The following is a 24,471-nucleotide window of genomic DNA, read 5'->3' as shown; positions in this document are numbered from 1 at the left end:
CTTTAAAAATTGTCAAAGACTCCAGCCACAATAGTCATAGATTGTTCTCTCTGCTACCGCATTGCAAGTGGTACCAGGGCGCCAAGTCTAGGTCCAAGAGGCTTCTAAACAGCTTCTACCCCCAAGCCATAAGACTCCTGAACATCTATTCAAATGGCTATTTGCATTGCACCCCCCCCCCCCCCCCCCCTTTACACTGCTGCTACTCTCTGTTATTATCTATGTATAGTCACTTTAACAACTCTACCTACATGTACATAATACCTCAATTACCTCAATTACCTCGACTAACTGGTGCCCCCGCACATTGACTCTGTACCGGTACCCCCTGTATACAGTCTCGCTATTGTTATTTTACTCCTGCTGTTTAATTATTTATTTATTTAATTTATTATTCATATTTTTTTTAGGTCTTAATTTGATATCAAATATTTTTCTACTTGTTGTTTATTTTGTATTTTTTTTACATTAATATTTGTATTTATTATTATTTTTTTTAGATGTGTTGTTGGTTTAGGGCTTGTAATTAAGCATTTTCACTGTAAGGTCTACACCTGTTTTAAGGGCTTGTAATTAAGCATTTTCACTGTAAGGTCTACACCTGTTTTAAGGGCTTGTAAGTAAGCATTTTCACTGTAAGGTCTACACCTGTTGAATTCGGCTCATGTGACAAATACAATTTGATTTGAGTTGAATAGGCGTTGTCGTGCGCTCTTCACAACTGTCTTGGTGTCCGTCAACATGTAGGTTTTGTTATGTCTGTGTTGTCTCCACGTAAGACCTATCTAGTCTAGTGTAAATTCCATATTAATTGCTGTAGTTGACTCTCTGTCCCTCCTGTCCCTGTCCGACAGATCCAAGACATTGTGGTGGAGATGGGACAGGTAGACGGGACTCAACGGGAGAGCCGCACAGCCAAGGACGCTCTGCTACTCTGGTGCCAGATGAAGACTGCCGGGTGAGTAAAAAAAGGCGAATCCAAAGCAATTTCCAGAAACTGTCAGTATTGACAGAGAAACTTGGTGGCCCATGTGACAATAGAACCCACATAAAGAAATGAGAGGCCCACACACGGAATATTGCTACTCCCCATCCCCTATATACAACACTTCAACATATATAGGCCTTCAAAGTCTGTGTCAGGTCAGTAGAACCCACAGCCCTGATCTTGCCAACACCATGCTCTAACTCACTGAGACATTGGAACCACAAAAGGATAAAGCCAGGTTCATTGGAGATTAGTGTATCTTATTAGTCCTGTTAGCTACTGGGATCAGTTTGTGATTGAGGTCAGTCCGGGACATTGACTCTTTGTCCTTCCTGTTGTGTTTCTACAGATATCCAAACGTAAACATCACCAACTTCACCACCAGTTGGAAAGACGGCATGGCGTTCAGCGCTCTCATACACAAACACAGGTAAGAAAAGATAGAATCACATATCATGCACAGCAGCTGTGCCAGTATGATATCATTGGTTACATCCTGGTTGTAACAGAACCATATACACTATATATACAAAAGGACACGCATTCAAATTAGTGGAATCGGCTGTTTCAGCCACACCCATTGCTGACAGATGTATGAAATAAAGCACACAGCCATGCAATCACCATAGACACATATTGGCAGTAGAATGGCCTTATTGAAGAGCTCAGAGACTTTCAACGTAGCACCGTCATAGGATGCCACTTTTCCAACAAGTCAGTTTGTCAAATTTCTGCCCTGTTAGAGCTGCCCCGGTCAACTGTAAGTGTGGTTATTTTGAAGTGAAAAAGTCTAGGAGCAACAACGGCTCAGCCGCGAAGTGGTAGGACACACAAGCTCATAGAATGGGACCGCCGAGTGCTGAAGCACGTAGCGCGTAAATAAAATGTGTCCTCGGTTGCAACACTCACTACCGTGTTCCAAACTGCCTCTGGAAGCAACTGCAGCACAATAACTGTTCGTCAGGAGCTTCATTAAATGGGTTTCAATGGCCGAGCAGCTGCACACAAGCCTAAGATCACCATGCGCAATGCCGAGCACCGACTGGAGTGGTGTAAATCTCGCTGCCATTGGACTCTGGAGTAGTGGAAACGCGTTCTCTGGCGTGATGAATCAGACTTTACCATCTGGCGGTCCGACGGATGAATCTGGGTTAGGCGGATGCCAGACGAACTTAGTTCCAGTGAAGGAAATCTAAACTCTACAGCATACAATGACTTTGTAGACGATTCTGTGCTTCCAACTTTGTGGCAGCACTTTGGGGAAGGCCCTTTCCTGTTTCAGCATGACAATGCCCCCGTGCACAAAGTGAGATCTGTACAGAAATGGTCTGTCGAGATCAGTGGGGAAGAACTTGACTGGCCTGCACAGAGCACTGACCTCAACCCGATTGAGCACCTTTGGGATGAATTGGAACGCCGACTGCGAGCCAAGCCTAATCGGCTAAAATCAGTACCTGACCTCACTAATGCTCTTGTGACTGGAAGCAAGTCCCCACAGCAATGTTCCGACATCTAGTGGAAAGCCTTCCCAGAAGAGTGGAGGCTGTTCTCTCTTTTCTCTCTCTCTCTCTCTCTCTCTCTCTCTCTCTCTCTCTCTCTCTCTCTCTCTCTCTCTCTCTCTCTCTCTCTCTCTCTCTCTCTCTCTCTCTCTCTCTCTCTCTCTCTCTCTTTCTTTCTCTCACTTTCTTTCTCCCTGTCTCTCTCTCTCTCTCTTTCTCTCTTTCCCTCTCTCTCTCTCTCTCTCTCTCTCTCTCTCTCTCTCTCTCTCTCTCTCTCTTTCTCTTTCTCTCTCTCTCTCTTTCTTTCTTTCTTTCTTTCTTTCTCTCACTTTCTTTCTCTCCCTGTCTCTCTCTCTCTCTTTCCCTCTTTCCCTCTTTCCCTCTCTCTCTCTCTCTCTCTCTCTCTCTCTCTCTCTCTCTCTCTCTCTCTCTCTCTCTCTCTCTCTCAATTCTATTCAATTCAATTGAAGGTCTTTATTGACATGGAAAACATATGTTTACATTGCCAAAACAAGTGAAATAGATAATAAACAAAAGTGAAAAAACCCTTCCAAAAAATCACAGTAAACATTACAATCACAACATTTCCAAAATAATAAAGACATTTCAAATATCATATTATATCTACATACGGTGTTGTAATGATGTGCAAATAGTTAAATTACAGAAGGGAAAATAAATCAATGTAAATATAGGTTGTATTTACAATGGTGTTTGTTCTTCACTGGTTGCCCTTTTCTTGTGGCAACAGGTCACATCTTGCTGCTGTGATGGAACACTGTGGTATTTCACCCAGTAGATATGGGAGTTTATCAAAATTGGATTTGTTTTCGAATTCTTTGTGGATCTGTGTAATCTGAGGGTAATATGTGTCTCTAATATGGTCATACATTGGGCAGGAGGTTAGGAAGTGCAGCTCAGTTTCCACCTCATTTTGTGGGCAGTGAGCACATAGCCTGTCTTCTCTTGAGAGCCAAGTCTGCCTACGGCGGCCTTTCTCAATAGCAAGGCTATGCTCACTGAGTCTGTACATAGTCAAAGCATTTCCTTAAGTTTGGGTAAGTTACAGTGGTCAGGTATTCTGCCACTGTGTACTCTCTGTTCAGGGCAAAATGGCAATCTAGTTTGCTCTGTTATTTTGTATTTCTTTTCCAATGGGTCAAGTAATTATCTTTTTGTTTTCTCATGATTTGGTTGGGTCTAATTTTGATGCTGTCCTGGGTCTTTGTGGGGTCTGTTTGTGTTTGTGAATTTAGCTATGGAAGGTTTGGGAATCGCTTCCTTTTAGGTGGTTGTAGAATTTAACGGCTCTTTTCTGGATTTTGATCATTAGCGTGTATCGGCCTAATTCTGCTCTGCATGCATTATTTGGTGTTTACATAATACACTGAGGATATTTGTGCAGAATTCTGTATGCAGTCTCAATTTGGTGTTTGTCCCATTTAAAAAAAATCTTGGTTGGTGGGCGGACCCCAGACCTCAAAACCATGACGGGCAATGGGTTCTATAACTGATCCTCATTGTTATGTCTCTCTCTCTCAGACCAGACCTGGTGGACTATAGTGGCCTGAAGAGGTCCAATCCAACCCATAACCTTCAGAATGCCTTCAATGTAGCAGAGCAGACGCTTGGAGTAACAAAACTGTTAGACCCTGAAGGTGAGTGACAATGTGCTGTTCCCTCAATCTAGAACTAAGAGTCATGGACTAAAAAGCATACTCAATGGAACATCTCAGTAGAAAATCCTTTTCAGTCCAGGACCCTCTGGTCGGGAAACCGGCCCTTTCAGGTCTTTATGGGCTGAGCTCAAGGTGAACTTCTAGTTCTGACTGTCTGTCTGTATTACAGATGTGTTCACAGAGAACCCAGATGAGAAGTCCATCATCACATACGTTGTGGCTTTCTACCACTACTTCTCCAAGATGAAGGCATTAGCGGTGGAGGGGAAGAGAGTTGGCAAGGTGAGGATGGGAAAAATAATGTACTGTGTTTGTGTGTGTAACTGGCGTGTGTGTGTGTGTGTGTGTGTGTGTGTGTGTGTGTGTGTGTGTGTGTGTGTGTGTGTGTGTGTGATGTGTGTGTGTGTGTGTGTGTGTGTGTGTAAATCAGTTTATGCATTGTTTCATGTGACAGTATTACACCCTAGTGTTTGAGTAACCTAACCCTCTGTATCCATCTTCTAGGTACTAGACCATGCCATAGAGACAGAGAAGATGATTGACAAGTACGAAACCCTGTCGTCAGACCTGCTGATATGGATACAGCAGACCATCATCGTCCTGAACAACCGTAAACTGGCCAACTCTCTGACTGGGGTCCAACAGCAGCTCCAATCCTTCAACTCCTACCGCATAGTGGAGAAACCACCCAAGTCAGTCATATCAACCTGCCGTATTACTATATGGCTCAACTAGGGTTGCACAATTCCAGAAACGTTCCCTAACGTTCCAGAAATTTCCAGAAATTCTCCAGGATTCTTATAACTTGGGAATTTTGGGGAATTTCCCCCATCTTTTAAAATAATACATTCTGGTCCTGACACATTGTTTTGTCTGTGATGTTCCAGGTTCCAAGAGAAAGGTAATCTGGAGGTGCTGTTGTTCACCATCCAGAGTCGTATGAGAGCCAACAACCAGAGAGTCTATACCCCCAAGGAGGGGGCTCTAGTGGCTGATCTCAACAGGGTGAGGAATATAAACTTGCAGGAATACTAAAACGAAGGGAGGTTTAACCTAGTGGGCCGGTTCAGGACTTACTTACGCTATGGGGCGTCATCGGAATGCACGGATGGAGGAGACCGAGGCAGTAGATCGAGCACTGGGTGATTTATTCATGAACAAAGACACAAGAATGACTGAATCTTAACAAAGTCCTACAGTAGCCTGTTGACAGTGAAATAAACTGTCCATGTCTGTGCATCTCTCTCTCTCTCTCTCTCTCTCTCTCTCGCTCTCTCTCTCTCTCTCTCTCTCTCTCTCTCTCTCTCTCTCTCTCTCTCTCTCTCTCTCTCTCTCTCTCTCTCTCTCTCTCTCTCTCTCTCTCTCTCTCTCTCTCTGTCTCTCTGTCTCTCTCTCTCTCTCTCTCTCTCTCTCAATTCAATTGAATGTCTTTATTGGCATGGAAAACATATGTTTACATTGCAAAAACAAGTGAAATGTCTGTGTCTGTGCATCTCCTCCCGTTGGAATGCACCGGATTTGACAGTTCAAGTTCCCGGGAATGGCCCTAGCCCTCACCCTCCGATCCAACAGGTCCCAGACGTGCTCAATGGGATTGAGATCCGAGCTCTTCGCTGGCCATGGCAGAACACTGACATTCCTGTCTTGCAGGAAATCACTCACGGAATGAGCAGTATGGCTGGTGGCATTGTCATGAAGGGTACCACATGAGGGAGGAGGATGTTTTCCCTGTAACGCACAGCATTGAGATTTCCTGCAATAACAACAAGCTCAGTCCGATGATGCTGTGACACACCGCCCCAGACCATGACGGACCCTCCACCTCCAAATCCATCCATTTCCAGAGTACAGGCCTCGGTGTAACGCTCATTCCTTCAACGATAAACGCGAATCCGACCATCACCCCTGGTGAGACAAAGCCGCGACTCGTTAGTAAAAAGCACTTTTTGCCAGTCCTGTCTGGTCCAGCAACAGTGGGTTTGTGCCCATAGGCGACGTTGTTGCCGGTGATGTCTGGTGAGGACTTGCCTTACAACAGGCCTACAAGCCCTCAGTCCAGCCTCTCTCAGCCTATTGCGGACAGTCTGAGCACTGATGGAGGGATTGTGCGTTCCTGGTGTAACTCGGGCAGTTGTTGTTGCCATTCTGTACCTGTCCCGCAGGTGTGATGTTCAGATGTACCGATCCTGTACAGGTGTTGTTACACGTGGGCTGCCACTGCGATGACGATCAACTGTCTATCCTGTCTCCCTGTAGTGCTGTCTTAGGCATCTCACAGTACAGACATAGCAATTTATTGCCCTGGCCACATCTGCAGTCCTCATGCCTCCTTGCAGCATGCCTAAGGCACGTTCACGCAGATGAGCAGGGACCCTGGGCATCTTTCTTTTGGTGTTTTTCAGAGTCAGTAGAAAAGCCTCTTTAGTGTTCTAAGTTTTCATAACTGTGACCTTAATTGCCTACCGTCTGTGAGCTGTTAGTGTCTTAATGACAATTCCACAGGTGCATGTTCATTAATGGTTCATTGAACAAGAATTGGAAACAGTGTTTAAACCCTTTACAATGAAGATCTGTAAAGTGTTTTGGATTTTTATTTATATATATTATATATTATGTTATATATTTATATATTTGAATTATCTTTGAAAGACAGCATCCTGAAAGTTTGTAATCAACCATGTTGTCCTCTGCAGGCCTGGGAGCATTTGGAGTGGGCGGAGCATGAGAGGGAACGTGTCCTGAGAGACGAGCTGATTCGTCAGGAGAAACTGGAGCAGATGGCAAGACGCTTCGACAGGAAGGCTTCCATGAGAGAGACCTGGCTAATGGAGAACCAGAGACTGGTGGCACAGGTAAATGTCCACTATAATACACTGGGTGGTTCGAGCCCTGAGCGCTGATTGGTTGGCAGCCATGGTATATCAGACTTAACATGTCCACTATTATACATTGGGTGGTTCGAGCCCTGAATGCTGATTGGCTGACAGCCATGGTATATCAGACGTAATATGTCCACTATTATACACTGGGTGGTTTTAGCCCTGAATGCTGATTGGCTGACAGCTGTGGTATATCAGACTGTAACATGTCCCCTATTATACACTTGGTGGTTCGAGCCCTGAATGCTGATTGGCTGGCAGCCTTGGTATATTAGACTTAACATGTCCACTATTATACACTGGGTGGTCCGAGCCCTGAATTCTGATTGGCTGACAGCTGGAATTCACCTGAACGTAGACAGCAAAAAAAACAAAAAAACATAACAAAACAGACATCCACTGTTCATTTTGGGGCCAATTCAAAGCTGAGATAAGTGCATGCAACTTGGACCTTTGCGTAAATCATTCATTGATGTCAGTGGGATACTTGTGTGAAAACTTGCACAGATCTCAAGTCAGAATACTTACCTGCCCCAAAAATATTAAGATAGACATACATAACAGTCTCTTCACATCTGAAATCCCTTCCACCTTCAGGACAACTTCGGCTACGACCTGCCGGCGGTAGAGGCCGCTAAGAAGAAGCACGACGCCATCGAGACGGACATCGCTGCCTACGAGGAACGCATCCAGGGCATAGTGGCCATCGCTAAAGAGCTGGAGTCTGAGCGTTACCACGACACCAAGCGCATCGACGTGCGTAAGGACAACATCCTGAGGCTGTGGGATTACCTACAGGAGCTGCTGAAAGCTCGCAGGGCACGCCTGGACAAGAACCTCACCCTGCAGAGGATCTTCCAGGAGATGTTGTACATCATCAACTGGATGGATGGGATGAAGGTACAGTGATAATACTAATAATACACATAATAAAATAACAATTTGGCCAAAGCAACTTACAAAATGGAAGATATTGACATTGATGCATACTGTATTTACTATACCTGGCCCCTGCTGCAATCAAACCCACAACCCTGGTGTTGCAATCAAACCCATAACCCTGGTGTTGCAAGCTAACCCACAACCCTGGTGTTGCAAGCTAACCCACAACCCTGGTGTTGCAATCAAACCCATAACCCTGGTGTTGCAAGCTAAACACAACCCTGATGTTGCAAGCTAAACACAACCCTGGTGTTGCAAGCAAACCCACAACCCTGATGTTGCAAGCTAAACACAACCCTGGTGTTGCAAGCTAACCCACAACCCTGATGGTGCAAGCTAAACACAACCCTGGTGTTGCAAGCAAACCCACAACCCTGATGTTGCAAGCTAAACACGACCCTGGTGTTGCAAGCTAACCCACAACCCTGGTGTTGCAAGCTAAACACAACCCTGATGTTGCAATCAAACCCACAACCCTGGTGTTGCAATCAAACCCACAACCCTGATGATGCAAGCTAAACACAACCCTGGTGTTGCAAGCTAACCCACAACCCTGGTGTTGCAATCAAACCCACAACCCTGATGTTGCAATCAAACCCACAACCCTGATGTTGCAATCAAACCCACAACCCTGATGATGCAAGCTAAACCCACAACCCTGGTGTTGCAAGCTAGCCCACAACCCTGATGTTGCAAGCTAACCCACAACCCTGATGTTGCAAGCTAACCCACAACCCTGATGTTGCAAGCTAAACACAACCCTGATGTTGCAAGCTAAACACGACCCTAGTGTTGCAAGCTAACCCACAACCCTGATGTTGCAATCAAACCCACAACCCTGGTGTTGCAAGCTAACCCACAACCCTGGTGTTGCAAGCTAACCCACAACCCTGATGTTGCAAGCTAACCCACAACCCTGATGTTGCAAGCTAAACACGACCCTGATGTTGCAATCAAACCCACAACCCTGATGTTGCAATCAAACCCACAACCCTGATGATGCAAGCTAAACACAACCCTTGTGTTGCAAGCTAACCCACTACCCTGGTGTTGCAATCAATCCCACAACCCTGGTGTTGCAAGGTAAACACGACCCTGGTGTTGCAAGCTAAGCACAACCCTGGTGTTGCAAGCTAAACACAACCCTGGTGTTGCAAGCTAACCCACAACCCTGGCGTTGCAATCAATCCCACAACCCTGGTGTTGCAAGGTAAAACACGACCCTGGTGTTGCAAGCTAACCCACAACCCTGGTGCTGCAAACTAACCCACAACCCTGGTGTTGCAAACTAACCCACAACCCTGGTGTTGCAATCAATCCCACAACCCTGGTGTTGCAAGGTAAACACGACCCTGGTGTTGCAATCAAACCCACGACCCTGGTGTTGCAAGCTAAACACAATCCTGGTGTTGCAAGCTAACCCACAACCCTGGTGTTGCAAGCTTACCCACAACCCTGGTGTTGCAAGCTAACCCACAACCCTGGTGTTGCAATCAAACTCACAACCCTGGTGTTGCAATCAAACCCACAACCCTGGTGTTGCAATCAAACTCACAACCCTGGTGTTGCAATCAATCCCACAACCCTGGTGTTGCAATCAATCCCACTACCCTGGTGTTGCAAGCTAACCCACAACCCTGGTGTTGCAAGCTAACCCACAACCCTGGTGTTGCAAGCTAAACACAACCCTGGTGTTGCAAGCTAACCCACTACCCTGGTGTTGCAAGCTAACCCACAACCCTGGTGTTACAAGCTAACCCACTACCCTGGTGTTGCAAGCTAAACACAACCCTGGTGTTGCAAGCTAACCCACTACCCTGGTGTTGCAAGCTAACCCACAACCCTGGTGTTGCAAGCTAACCCACTACCCTGGTGTTGCAAGCTAACCCACTACCCTGGTGTTGCAAGCTAACCCACTACCCTGGTGTTGCAAGCTAACCCACAACCCTGGTGTTGCAAGCTAACCCACAACCCTGGTGTTGCAATCAAACCCACAACCCTGGTGTTGCAATAAATCCCACAACCCTGGTGTTGCAATCAATCCCACAACCCTGGTGTTGCAAGCTAACCCACAACCCTGGTGTTTCAAGCTAAACACAACCCTGGTGTTGCAAGCTAACCCACAACCCTGGTGTTGCAAGCTAACCCACTACCCTGGTGTTGCAAGCTAACCCACAACCCTGGTGTTGCAAGCTAACCCACAACCCTGGTGTTGCAAGGTAAACATGACCCTGGTGTTGCAAGCTAACCCACAACCCTGGTGTTGCAAGCTAACCCACAACCCTGGTGTTGCAAGCTAACCCACTACCCTGGTGTTGCAATCAATCCCACAACCCTGGTGTTGCAAGTTAAACACGACCCTGGTGTTGCAAGGTAAACACGACCCTGGTGTTGCAATCAAACCCACGACCCTGGTGTTGCAAGCTAAACACAATCCTGGTGTTGCAAGCTAACCCACAACCCTGGTGTTGCAAGCTTACCCACAACCCTGGTGTTGCAAGCTAACCCACAACCCTGGTGTTGCAATCAAACTCACAACCCTGGTGTTGCAATCAAACCCACAACCCTGGTGTTGCAATCAAACTCACAACCCTGGTGTTGCAATCAATCCCACAACCCTGGTGTTGCAATCAATCCCACTACCCTGGTGTTGCAAGCTAACCCACAACCCTGGTGTTGCAAGCTAACCCACAACCCTGGTGTTGCAAGCTAAATACAACTCTGGTGTTGCAAGCTAACCCAATACCCTGGTGTTGCAAGCTAACCCACAACCCTGGTGTTACAAGCTAACCCACTACCCTGGTGTTGCAAGCTAAACACAACCCTGGTGTTGCAAGCTAACCCACTACCCTGGTGTTGCAAGCTAACCCACAACCCTGGTGTTGCAAGCTAACCCACTACCCTGGTGTTGCAAGCTAACCCACTACCCTGGTGTTGCAAGCTAACCCACAACCCTGGTGTTGCAAGCTAACCCACAACCCTGGTGTTGCAATCAAACCCACAACCCTGGTGTTGCAATAAATCCCACAACCCTGGTGTTGCAATCAATCCCACAACCCTGGTGTTGCAAGCTAACCCACAACCCTGGTGTTGCAAGCTAAACACAACCCTGGTGTTGCAAGCTAACCCACAACCCTGGTGTTGCAAGCTAACCCACTACCCTGGTGTTGCAAGCTAACCCACAACCCTGGTGTTGCAAGCTAACCCACAACCCTGGTGTTGCAAGGTAAACATGACCCTGGTGTTGCAAGCTAACCCACAACCCTGGTGTTGCAAGCTAACCCACAACCCTGGTGTTGCAAGCTAACCCACTACCCTGGTGTTGCAAGCTAACCCACTAAGCCATTGGAACCAGACACAGCATGGGCCAAGTTATGAATCTGAAAAAAGCGTTCCACAGGGATGCTGGTCCATTTTGACTCCAATGCTTCCCACAGTTGTGTCAATTTGTCTGGATATCCTTTGCGTGGTGGACCATTCTTGATACAGATGGGAAACTGTTGAGTGTGAAAAACTAAGCAGCGTTGCAGTTCTTGACACAAACCTGTGCGCCTGGCACCTACTACCATACCCAGTTTACAGGCATCTAAGTATTTTGTCTTGCCTATTCACCCTCTGAATGGCACACATACACAATTCATGTCTCAATTGTCAAGGCTTAACAATCCTTCTTCAACCTGTCTTCTCCTCTTCATCTACACTGATTAAAGTGGATTTAACAAGTGACATCAATAAGGATCATAGCTTTCACCTGGATTCAACTGGTCAGTATGACATGGAAAGAGCAGGTGTACTTTATGTTTTGTATACTCAGTGTATTTGCATAGTGTATAACTGCAGAAATACATTACGATAGTTTCCCCCCTGCTCAAGCAAGCTATGCTACAACATTCCTTTGCTAGGTTTGGCCCATCTCAATGAACTAACCTCTTTGCCACCCCATGCTTCTGTGCCTGACCTCCCCTCCCCCTCACCCCTGACCTCTGACCCTGTGGCATGTCCCCAGGCTCGGCTGCTCTCACCTGACTTTGGGAAGCACCTGTTGGAGGTGGATGACCTGCTCCAGAAGCAGGCTCTGGTGGAGGCCGACATCACTGTGCAGGCAGAAAGAGTGCACGACTCCAACGCGGCTGCTCTAAAGTTTGCCAATGGAGATAGTAAGTGAAGTGCAAGGAACATTCCTATTCCTTCCACTGTCCCTCTTAGCTACCTGTTATGTACTCGGGCCGTACATATCATCTAACAAAAGAGGGTAACACGTTACATTCAATATTTTTTATGTAAAGTCTTCATGTAAAGTCTTCATGTAAAGTGTTACCAAAATATATCTTCATGTAGTGTTACCAAAATATATCTTAATGTAGTGTTACCAAAATATATCTTAATGTAGTGTTACCAAAATATATCTTAATGTAGTGTTACCAAAATATATCTTAATATAGTGTTACCAAAATATATCTTAATATAGTGTTACCAAAATATATCTTAATATAGTGTTACCAAAATATATCTTCATGTAGTGTTACCAAAATATATCTTCATGTAGTGTTACCAAAATATATCTTCATGTAGTGTTATCAAAATATATCTTCATGTAGTGTTACCAAAATATATCTTAATATAGTGTTACCAAAATATATCTTCATGTAGTGTTACCAAAATATATCTTCATGTAGTGTTACCAAAATATATCTTCATGTAAAGTGTTACCAAAATATATCTTCATGTAAAGTGTAACCCAAGATATATTTGAATGTAAATTATAATCTAACTCAGTGGTCTTGTGGTTAGATTCCGCCCTGAGATTGGAAAGTGGGGGATCCATTATCACTCCATAACATGAAGTCATGTTTTGACCTACCTCCCCCCTCTCTCTCCCAGGCTACAAGCCCTGTGACCCCCAGGTGATTAAGGACCGGGTGCAGCACCTGGACCTGTGTTACCAGGAGCTGTGTGCCCTTGCAGCCCAACGCCGCGCTCGCCTTGAGCAGTCCCGACGCCTCTGGAACTTCTTCTGGGAGGTAGGTAGTCTAGAGGCTGGAAAGAAGGACTTGCAACTGGAGGGTTGTGCCCTTGAGCAAGGGACATAACCCCTAAAGTACTCCATTGGTGCTGCACTGCGGAGGACCATGTCCTCCAAACTCTCTCTGTGTGTGTATGTGTGTGTCTCAAGGGGTTTGGGATAAAGGAAAAATACAAACGTTAGTGTATCTGAGACAATTGACAATAAAGTATATTATGTCTTATCTCAGATGGCCGAGCTGGAGAGCTGGATCAAGGAGAAAGAGCATATCTTCTCCTCGCTGGACTACGGCAAGGACCTGACCAGTGTGCTGGTCCTGCAGAGCAAACACAGTGCCTTCGAGAACGAGCTGGGGGCTCGCCGTGCACACCTGCAGGAGATCATGGACGAGGGTGATAAGATGATCCAGGCCAGACACTTCGGGGCGCCCCAGGTCAGTTGGTAGAGGGTGCTGGGCTTAGGTTGTAGAGTGTGGCACTTGCAACGCCAGGGTCGTGGGTTTGATTCCTGCTGGTGTCCCCGTTACTTAAATATATGCATGCAGTACTTTAAGTCGCTTTGGATAAAATCCTAAGTGAAATATATTTTATTATTGTATATATTAGGTTGGTGATTGCATGGAGGACGTGAGGCGTCAGTGGCAGCAGCTGGAGGAACTGGCAGCGTTCAGAAGGCAGAACCTGCAGGACACCCAGCGGTTCTACCAGTTCCAGGGAGACGCTGAAGACCTGAAGGCCGGGCTGCTGGATGCCAAGAGGCAGATGACTAGTGATGACATGGGCCATGATGAGTATACCACCCAGAGGCTGCTGAAGAGACACAGAGACCTCCGGAACGATGTCGCCAAGAACGGAGCCACCATCGATGCTCTGACCAAACAGGTGAATGAATGAACTGACTGACAGAATGGCTGATTGGGGATGTGTCCGAAATGGCACCCTATTCCCAGGGCAAGTAATTTACTATGTAAGGAGTAGGGTACCATTTCAGACACACGTTAGTTTGTTTTACTGTACTACTTAAAGGTGCAATCAGCAGTTGCTACATCCATTTTGGGATTTAAAAGTGAATGATATGCACCCATCAATTCTTGAAGAATCTAACTTATAAATGCCTCATGAGCTTAGTTCAAATATAGTACAAAATATAAGCTTGTTTTACTCCAATGTTTGTAAACAAAGTAAAACGTAAACAAACACTGTATAGCCTAAAAACATAGTTAAAACTATAATGTTGATATCATGGATGGTCAGTACTTGCATCCACAGCTCTGTCTTTGAATTTGAGAGTGGTTTCATTTCTCCAGCAATGTATGTATATGGCAAATACACTTTAAAATACACTTGAACTTGACCAGGCGGCGGCGCTACCCAAGGAGCTGCGCAACACGCCTGACATCCAAAGACGTCTGACGGACATCAGAGACCTGTACATGGAGCTAATGTCCCTGTGTGACCTGAGGCAGAAGAAGCTGGATGATGCTATGGCCCTCTACACAATCTTCAGTGAGACAGACTCCTGTGAGCTGTGGATGGGCCAGAAGGAGACCTGGTTGGTGGGGCTGGACGTACCGGAGAATCTAGAGGATCTGGAGGTGGTGCAGAACAGGTACAAACCACAGTTATGAAACACTATGAAGGTTGGAGAGGAAGTGGTGCAGAACACGTACAAACCACAGTTATGAAACACTATGAAGGTTGGAGAGGAAGTGGTGCAGAACCACAGTTATGAAACACTATGAAGGTTGGAGAGGAAGTGGTGCAGAACAGGTACAAACCACAGTTATGAAACACTATGAAGGTTGGAGAGGAAGTGGTGCAGAACCACAGTTATGAAACACTATGAAGGTTGGAGAGGAAGTGGTGCAGAACCACAGTTATGAAACAGTATGAAGGTTGGAGAGGAAGTGGTGCAGAACAGGTACAAACCACAGTTATGAAACAGTATGAAGGTTGGAGAGGAAGTGGTGCAGAACCACAGTTATGAAACACTATGAAGGTTGGAGAGGAAGTGGTGCAGAACCACAGTTATGAAACACTATGAAGGTTGGAGAGGAAGTGGTGCAGAACCACAGTTATGAAACACTATGAAGGTTGGAGAGGAAGTGGTGCAGAACCACAGTTATGAAACACTATGAAGGTTGGAGAGGAAGTGGTGCAGAACAGGTACAAACCACAGTTATGAAACACTATGAAGGTTGGAGAGGAAGTGGTGCAGAAGTGGTGCAGAACCACAGTTATGAAACACTATGAAGGTTGGAGAGGAAATAGTGCAGAACACGTACAAACCATTCTGCTTACATTGCAGACAAATTGCACAGATTATCAGATCGTATCATATGGTTTGGGTCCCTGCAATGTTAAACACGACTTCCACATTTGTAGAGATCTGACACCAATCATATCTGTATATTTGCTCTAGTGCAGGGGTCCCCAACTGGTGGCCCACAGGCCCGAATTTGGCCCATGGGTGATTTTATTTGGCCACCCATGTTTTCAGAGTAAAAAAAATAGATTCTTTAAATATTTGTTTTAATTGTTCGACATGTAGACTGTAAAAACACCACCAAATCAGCTCCAAGTGATTTTTATTTTGGAAATCTGCTCCAAAGTATTCCCATGCATAATAGAGAGATATACAATGTACTGTATGTGATCGTATAAAAATGTAAGCAAGGTTTGAAAGGATTATATTTTAGTCAAATATTATATCTGTTTGGGCTTCTTGCGGTCAATTTGCAGTCCATGGCTGATGACCCCTGCTCTACTGCACACTGTATGATGTATTGATTACTATGTTTTCTCTTCTTAGGTTGAGTATTCTTGGTTCAGATATGGCTAATGTCCAGACGCGTGTTGATGATGTCAACAAAGCAGTGAAGCAGCTTGAGGACAGCAGACACCCTTGTACCAAAGAGGTGAAGGAATGCCAGTTGAGACTTAATAAGAGGTGAGACTCAGGCTGATGTCTTCTTCTTCTTCTTCTTCTTAATATTATTTATCCATAGTCCACAGTCTTTCCCCCCTGCGTTATTAATATTGACTCTCTCCTCTGCTTCCCTTCTCTTCCAGGTGGAAGGCCTTCAAGGCCATGGTTGAGGACAAGAAGCGGAAGGTGGATTCAGCTCTCAGCTACCACAACTATGGACTGGAGTGTGACGAGACAGAGGCCTGGATCAGGGACAAAACCCGGGTCATCAAGTCTACCCAGGACCTGGGCAATGACCTGAACGCTGTGATGACCATCCAGAGGAAACTCTACGGCATGGAGCGGGACCTGGCTGCCATCAAAGACAAGCTCAACTTCCTGAGGAGCGAGGCGGACCAGCTGGCCAAGGACCACCCAGACAACGCTGCAGACATCCTGTCTAGGAGAGCCGAGCTGGACGCAGCCTGGGATAACCTGAGGGCCACACTGAAGGACCGGGAGGTGTGTTTGTGTGTGTGTGTGTTTGTTATCTGGAGTTGATCCCCTCAAACAACAACAAATTGACTATTAAAGTTGTATTGTATTGTAGGACTCTCTGGGAGAGGTGTCCAAACTGCAGATCTTCCTACAGGACATGGATGACTTCCAGTCCTGGCTCTTCAAGACCCAGAAGGCCGTGGCATCCGAGGACATGCCTGAGACTCTGCCCCAGGCTGAGCAGCTGCTGAACCTCCACGATGATGTATATGATGACATGGATGCTCATGAGGAGGACTACCACAAGGTTAGTTTCAGTTTAGGATTTAAACTACAGTTTACACTGAAGTCCTAACACAAGGGTAGCCCTTTACACTCATACCTGTATACGGATTGAAGATGGTAGATTTGGACACTGATAAGCGCCTTTTGGAATGCAGTGGCTGTACAGTAACATGCTATACATGATGTTAGAGCTCAGGCTATGCACTTCACAGCTCTCTATGAGTTTTGACTGACAGTCGTTCTGAACTTGAGCACCGCATGTGACAACAAGTTGGCCCCATCCCTCCCACTAATTGGGCAACTTTTGCAAATTTTTGGTTGCCTGAGTGAGGGAAAAGGTGTAAATTAAGATGACTCAATGTATTTTGAAAGATGTGGATTATTATAAAATAGGCTATACAACATGCACAGCATCAGATTAGCCAAAAATGTGATAGCACATTTGGATGGAGCCGAGCAGATACCCTGGATGGAGCCGAGCAGATACCCTGGATGGAGCCGAGCAGATACCCTGGATGGATCCGAGCAGACACCCTGGATGGATCCGAGCAGACACCCTGGATGGATCCGAGCAGACACCCTGGATGGAGCCGAGCAGACACCCTGGATGGATCCGAGCAGACACCCTGGATGGATCCGAGCAGACACCCTGGATGGAGCCGAGCAGACACCCTGGATGGATCCGAGCAGACACCCTGGATGGATCCTAGCAGACACCCTGGATGGATCCTAGCAGACACCCTGGATGGATCCGAGCAGACACCCTGGATAGATCCGAGCAGACACCCTGGATAGATTCGAGCAGACACCCTGGATGGATCCGAGCAGACACCCTGGATGGATCCGAGCAGACACCCTGGATGGATCCGAGCAGACACCCTGGATAGATCCGAGCAGACACCCTGGATGGATCCGAGCAGACACCCTGGATGGATCCGAGCAGACACCCTGGATGGAGCCGAGCAGATACCCTGGATGGATCCGAGCAGACACCCTGGATGGATCCGAGCAGACACCCTGGATGGATCCGAGCAGATACCCTGGATGGATCCGAGCAGATACCCTGGATGGATCCGAGCAGACACCCTGGATGGATCCGAGCAGACACCCTGGATAGATCCGAGCAGACACCCTGGTTGGATCCGAGCAAACACCCTGGATAGATCCGAGCAGACACCCTGGATGGATCCGAGCAGACACCCTGGATGGATCCGAGCAGACACCCTGGTTGGATCCGAGCAGACACCCTGGATGGATCCGAGCAGACACCCTGGATGGATCCGAGCAGACACCCTGGATGGATCCGAGCAGACACCCTGGATGGATCCGAGCAGACACCCTGGATGGAGCCGAGCAGACACCCTGGATGGATCCGAGCAGACACCCTGGATGGATCCGAGCAGACACCCTGGATGGAGCCGAGCAGACACCCTGGATGGATCCGAGCAGACACCCTGGTTGGATCCGAGCAGACACCCTGGATGGATCCGAGCAGACACCCTGGATGGATCCGAGCAGACACCCTGGATGGATCCGAGCAGACACCCTGGATGGATCCGAGCAGACACCCTGGATGGATCCGAGCAGACACCCTGGATGGATCCGAGCAGACACCCTGGATGGATCCGAGCAGACACCCTGGATGGATCCGAGCAGACACCCTGGATGGATCCGAGCAGACACCCTGGATGGATCCGAGCAGACACCCTGGATGGATCCGAGCAGACACCCTGGATGGATCCGATCAGACACCCTGGATGGATCCGAGCAGACACCCTGGATGGATCCGAGCAGACACCCTGGATGGATCCGAGCAGACACCCTGGATGGATCCGAGCAGACACCCTGGATGGATCCGAGCAGACACCCTGGATGGATCCGAGCAGACACCCTGGATGGATCCGAGCAGACACCCTGGATGGATCCGAGCAGACACCCTGGATGGATCCGAGCAGACACCCTGGATGGATCCGAGCAGACACCCTGGATGGATCCGAGCAGACACCCTGGATGGATCCGAGCAGACACCCTGATGGATCCGAGCAGACACCCTGGATGGATCCGAGCAGACACCCTGGATGGAGCCGAGCAGATACCCTGGTTGGATCCGAGCAGACACCCTGGTTGGATCCGAGCAGGCCCTGAAGTAGCACGAGGACTTTGTCTGCGCCATGGACGCCAACATGGTTGTCGTATGAAAGCCTTTAGCCTAGCGTATTTACTTGACGCAAAGTCACCATAAATTCAAATCATATGCATAATTGACAGTGCCGGACTGCACATGCAACCCGAATGCAGTTAATAAACCCTACAGGAAAACCCTACAGTATAGCCTATAAAAGAACATTTTAGCTGTCATTTTAGCTGTCACTTTCAGCTGTCATTGTGCATCTTCAGTCAGTCACAGATTTGATAGACCTATGCACAATTCACTACATAGGGCATTGCCATCTCTGCCACAGATGTGAAGTCTGTTAACAATTCAGAGGCAAAAATACTATCTTCTCCTGTCCTATAGAGCCTAGGCTATTTTCCTATCCAGTCTCATTCCCACTGAAACCCCAAATCATGACTCCTGCCTCACATGAATATTCCTAACTTTATTTTGTAATCCATAGGTTGCATTATCAAAGCATATGCATTATATGCATATGCATGTTAAAATGCCACTATAACATTTTCCCCGCTTCTCTGTGCTGTCTTGTACTTGCTGCCCACATGAGAGCACGGCCAGCAGCATACCACCCTGCATCCCAGTGCTGGCTTACCTCTGAAGCTAAGCAGGGTTGGTCTTGGGCAGTCACTGGATGGGAGACCAGATGCTACTGAAAGGGGTGTTAAAGGGCCAGTAGGAGGCACCCTTCCCTGGTCCCCAGGGCAGTGATTGGGGACATTGCCTTGTGTAGGATGTTATTTTTCAGATGGGATGTTAAACAGGTGTCCTGACCCCATTATTGTAAGAGTAGGGGTGTTGACCCTGGTGTCCTGGCTAAATTCCCAATCTGGTCACCTAATCATACCCAGCTTACAATTAGTGCTTTCCTCCTCTCCCGTGTAACTTTTTGTTGTTGCTGGAAATGAGAATGTGTTCTCAGTCAACTAACCTGGTTAAATAAATAAAAAATAAAGAGCTTTGGTAGAGAATGTGTGATCAACAAACAGTATGAGAGTAAATATGGATATTTTTTAACAGAGTTGGTCCCCGTTAAGATAAATACCTTGATAGTTAAACTATTTCCACTCTTCATCTCCCCCTTATTCATGAGCTGATCTGTATAATCATCAACTCGATTTAGCCAAATATAGGAGATACTTCAGCCTACTGCTGAAATGTTCTGCCGATCAAAGATAGTCTGAAATCTTTAAGTAGTTGCGCAGCCAAGCCGACAAGGTGGCACAGCTCCCCTCTTATTTGGGGAAAACCCTTTAAACAAATGTGCACTTCCGATATTTGAGGTATTTCCCGGTACACTCTGGATAAAAACTATTTATTCCCGGTATTGAAACTTGGTCGAAATGTTTCAAAATATGAATCCCTTACGTACAGTTATACGATGACATGGCGTCATACCCAGTGGTGTAAAGTACTTAAGCAAAAATACTTTAAAGTACTACTTAAGTCATTTTTTGGGGGTATCTATACTTGACTATATACTTGACTGGATAAAGAGAAAACCTATGTGAGAATGCTGTTCATCGACTACAGCTCAGCGTTTAACACCATAGTGCCCACGAAGCTCATCACTAAGCTAAGGACTCTGGGACTAAACATCTCCCTCTGCAACTGGATCCTGGACTTCCTGACGGGCTGCCCCCAGGTGGTAAGAGTAGGCAACAATACGTCTGCCACGCTGATCCTTAACACTGGGGCCCCTCAGGGGTGTGTACATAGTCCCCTCCTGTATTGCCTGTTCATCCACGACTGCGTGACCAAACACGACTCCAACACCATCATTAAGTTTGCTGACAACAAACAGTGGTAGGCCTGATCACCGACAACGATGAGACGGCCTATAGGGAGGAGGTCAGAGAACTGGCAGTTTGGTGCCAGGACAACAACCTCTCCCTCAATGTGAGCAAGACAAAGGAGCTGATCGTGGACTACAGGACAATGCGGGGCGAACAGGCCCCCATTAACATCGACGGGGCTGTAGTCGAGCGGGTCGAGAGTTTCAAGTTCCTTGGTGTCCACATCACCAACGAACTATCATGGTCCAATCATACCAAGACAGTCGTAAAGAGGCCACAACAGAATCTTTCCCCCCTCAGGAGACTGAAAAGATTTGGCATGGGCCCCCAGATCCTCAAAAGGTTCTACAGCTACACCATCGAGAGCATCCTGACCGGTTGCATCACCGCCTGGTATGGCAACTGTTCGGCACCTGACCATAAGGCACTACAGAGGGTAGTGCGAACGGCCCAGTAGATCACTGGGGCCAAGCTTCCTGCATTCCAGGACCTATATAATAGGCAGTGTCAGAGGAAAGCCCATAGTCTACTTGGTAAATATGTTCTTCTTCTTGAACTGTGCTGTTGGTTAAAGGCTTGTAAGTAAGCATTTCACTGTAAAGTCTACACTTGTTGTATTCAGCCCATGTAACAAATAAAGTTTGATTTGATTGATTTGATTTGACTTTACTTTTTTTTTACAACTTTTAATATTACTTCACTACATTCCTAAAGAAAGTTATGTCGTTTTTTTACTCTATGCATTTTCCCTGATACCCAAAAGTACTCATTACATTATGAATGCTAAACTGGACAGGAAAATGGTCCAATTCACACACTTATTAAGAGAACATCTGTCACGGTCGTTGAAAAAAGTGGACCAAGGTGCAGCGTGGTGAGTGTACATTTTCTCTTTTATTAGAATGTCGCCAACAAAACAAGAAACGAAATAAACAACCGTGAAGCTTACAGGGCTATAGTGCCACTAACAAAGTTAACTACCCACACTGAAAGGAGGGAAAAAGGGCTACCTATCTATGATTCCCAATCAGAGACAACGATAGACAGCTGACCCTGATTGAGAACCATACCCGGCCAAAACATAGAAATAATGAAACATAGAAAACAAAGCATAGAATGCCCACCCCAAATCACACCCTGACCAAACCAAATAGAGACATAAAAAGGCTCTCTAAGGTCAGGGCGTGACAACATCCCTGGTCATCCCTACTGCCTCTGATCTGGCAGACTCACTCTAAACCCGTGCTTAGTTTGGTAAATGATGTCTGAGTGGTGGAGTGTGCCCCTGGCTATCTGTAAATAAAAAATAAAAATAAAAATGGCCGTCTGCTTTGCTTAATATAAGGAATTTGAAATGATTTATACTTGTACTTTTACTTTTGATACTTAAGTATATTTAAAACCAAATACTTTTAGATTTTTACTCAAGTAGTATTTTACAGGTTGAATTTCACTTTTACTTGAGTCATTTTCTATTAAGGTATCTTTACTTTTACTCAAGTATGACAATTGGGTACGTTTTCCACCACTGGCCATGCCCTGGGTTGTTCTGAACAGAATGAGCCTATGTTTGTCGATTGTGAAGAACATTTGCAGTGGTGCACCTGAATGTACGCATGACTCTTTTCTATGTGCACCAAAATTATAAATCTGTTCTCTGAATTGCCCTGTGAAAGCCTATCACTGTAAGGTCATATTTTATAACTTAGCTAGTCATGTTGGCAATAGAACAAATTATGCCCACCTGACCCAGATTGTGATTTATAATGGGCCGTTTTTGGATTGAATAAACTACAACAGTAATTGTGTGATGGCGGGGATGCAGGGCTGTGTTCCAAACAAAACAACTACAAGTGTACTTTTTCTCGTTCCTCAACGGCACAGCTAGGAGAGATAAAAAAATAAGCTTATAATTTAACTATTTTTTTGGTCATAAAAGTGCATTAGAATGTCCTAGGAACTGTGCACATTTTGGAGAGGTGCTTGGCCAGTTGGAGACACCAGTTAGACCTCTCACTCAAACCCTTGTCATTTTTCTGGTCTTATCTACCCCACATTTTCCCGTAATATTCTTATCATGTTACTGAATTTATCCAGAGTATTTTCAGATTTCGTTATTAACAAATGTGTGGAAAAGTACAGTACATGTCAAACCCACATCAAATCAACAGTGTAATGTTTGGATTCAGTCTTGTGTCAGGTGAACTGTGGTGTCCTCTACTTTGGTCTAATCATTTCCCCATAATATCCTAACTGTTCCCTTTCAGTTGCTACCATGCTTATGCAGATGCATTTCATATTTCTTCTGTAAGAACATTTACAAATTAGTCTTATCCAAAAATTAGTTATAGATAGAACAGCGGGTATGGTTCACAACAGTTAGGAAAATTGACATATTACAAAAACGTATTTGATGTGGAACAGCAAGCATAATTCAATCCAATTCAAGTCAATTCAATTTATTTCAGGTGAGGGACATGGGCGTGGCGGTAACCCAGGGCCAGCTGGACGACCCTCAGTACCAGGAGCTGGACAAGAGGCTGAAAGGTCTGGACCGCGGCTGGGACGAGCTACACAAGATGTGGGACAGCAGGAAAGGCTTCCTGGACCAGGGCCTGGGCTTCCAGCTGTTCATGAGGGACACCAAGCAGGTGGAGACCATCCTCAACAACCAGGTAAGATAACTTGTTCTCATTGACTTGTTTAGCTAAATAAAGGTTTACAAACATCCTCAACCACTAGATAAGATTAACCAATGTTGTGATACCAAGTCGTTATTGTAAAAGATAATTTGTTTTCAGTGATTTGCAAGACTAACTAAAGGTTTACAACAACCAGGTAAGAAGATAAAAAAGATTGTAATTTTTCCTTCCATAATCATTTCCCTAATGTATTTGTATTTCATTTGTATTGTGGGTTTTACTGTGAATGCTGGAGTGAGTAAGATTTTCTATGTATTCATTACATATGGCCAGAGTTGGGGAGTATTGGATTACACAAAAAATGCAATCAGTTGCGTTACCAGCAAAAATATTGTAATCAGATTACCGATACTTTTGAGAAACTAGATGATTAATTCTTTGCGGAAAAAAATGACATTCAAATCAGCATTGAAAAAGGTGCAAGTTTAAGTTTGTTCCGCCTGAGTGAGTCTGACCACAAGTCAGAGACCACTATGATGACACACCAGATGTGTTTGATGGATCGTGGGAAAAGAGCAGGGATAGGCTTTTGTAGGCTACAGTCCAAGCTATGTCTTCCAATGCTGAGACTGCTACACACACACACTCTCTCTCTCTCTCTCTCTCTGTGTCTCTCTCTCTCTCTGTCTCTCTCTCTGTGTCTCTCTCTCTGTGTGTCTCTCTCTCTCTCTCTCTCTCTCTCTCTCTCTCTCTCTCTCTCTCTCTCTCTCTCTCTCTCTCTCTCTCTCTCTCTCTCTCTCTCTCTCTCTCTCTCTCTCTCTGTGTGGTTACAATAGGATAACGTATGCCAATGGTTTAAGGAACAACAGTAACATCAGGCAGGATTTAGGCTACCGACTGCCTAGCCAGTTGTAGATCAATCTTGGGTGCAATGATCGTTCCCACATTGACTGACTGTGTGGAGGCTCTTTGATGTCACACTACGTTAGCCTACATGATACACCAGTAAAGAAATTAAATATATAGCTGTCGGCTATATTAGCCACGACTTACCGTTCTTTGTGCAGCTTGTTCAACTTTTTCTCAGCTGGCCAATTGTGCGCCACCCTATGGGACTCCCAATCACGGCCGGTTGTGATACAGCCTGGAATCAAACCAGG

At 45.9% G+C, this 24,471-nt stretch overlaps 1 protein-coding gene across 2 annotated transcripts in view; it reads left to right on the top strand.

Moving 5' to 3' along the window:
• LOC129813115 (spectrin beta chain, erythrocytic-like) overlaps window positions 1-24,471 on the top strand; it is a 106,734-nt gene that overhangs the window by 40,808 nt on the left and 41,455 nt on the right. For both annotated transcript variants that reach the window (XM_055865307.1, XM_055865306.1), the window contains 17 exons: window positions 855-958; window positions 1,338-1,418; window positions 4,030-4,145; window positions 4,336-4,448; window positions 4,671-4,858; window positions 5,054-5,171; window positions 6,860-7,018; window positions 7,643-7,945; window positions 11,994-12,144; window positions 12,869-13,008; window positions 13,240-13,443; window positions 13,616-13,891; window positions 14,368-14,618; window positions 15,822-15,959; window positions 16,082-16,439; window positions 16,528-16,722; window positions 23,138-23,344. In XM_055865307.1, coding sequence (XP_055721282.1) covers window positions 855-958; window positions 1,338-1,418; window positions 4,030-4,145; window positions 4,336-4,448; window positions 4,671-4,858; window positions 5,054-5,171; window positions 6,860-7,018; window positions 7,643-7,945; window positions 11,994-12,144; window positions 12,869-13,008; window positions 13,240-13,443; window positions 13,616-13,891; window positions 14,368-14,618; window positions 15,822-15,959; window positions 16,082-16,439; window positions 16,528-16,722; window positions 23,138-23,344 — 3,102 coding nt within the window. The remainder of the gene's footprint in view (window positions 1-854; window positions 959-1,337; window positions 1,419-4,029; window positions 4,146-4,335; window positions 4,449-4,670; window positions 4,859-5,053; window positions 5,172-6,859; window positions 7,019-7,642; window positions 7,946-11,993; window positions 12,145-12,868; window positions 13,009-13,239; window positions 13,444-13,615; window positions 13,892-14,367; window positions 14,619-15,821; window positions 15,960-16,081; window positions 16,440-16,527; window positions 16,723-23,137; window positions 23,345-24,471) is intronic.

Source organism: Salvelinus fontinalis, chromosome 16 (assembly GCF_029448725.1).
Source record: "Salvelinus fontinalis isolate EN_2023a chromosome 16, ASM2944872v1, whole genome shotgun sequence".
In the NCBI taxonomy this organism is placed as follows: domain Eukaryota; kingdom Metazoa; phylum Chordata; class Actinopteri; order Salmoniformes; family Salmonidae; genus Salvelinus; species Salvelinus fontinalis.
The sequence above is the reverse complement of the archived record's forward strand: the minus strand, read 5'-3'. Positions and strand labels throughout refer to the sequence as shown.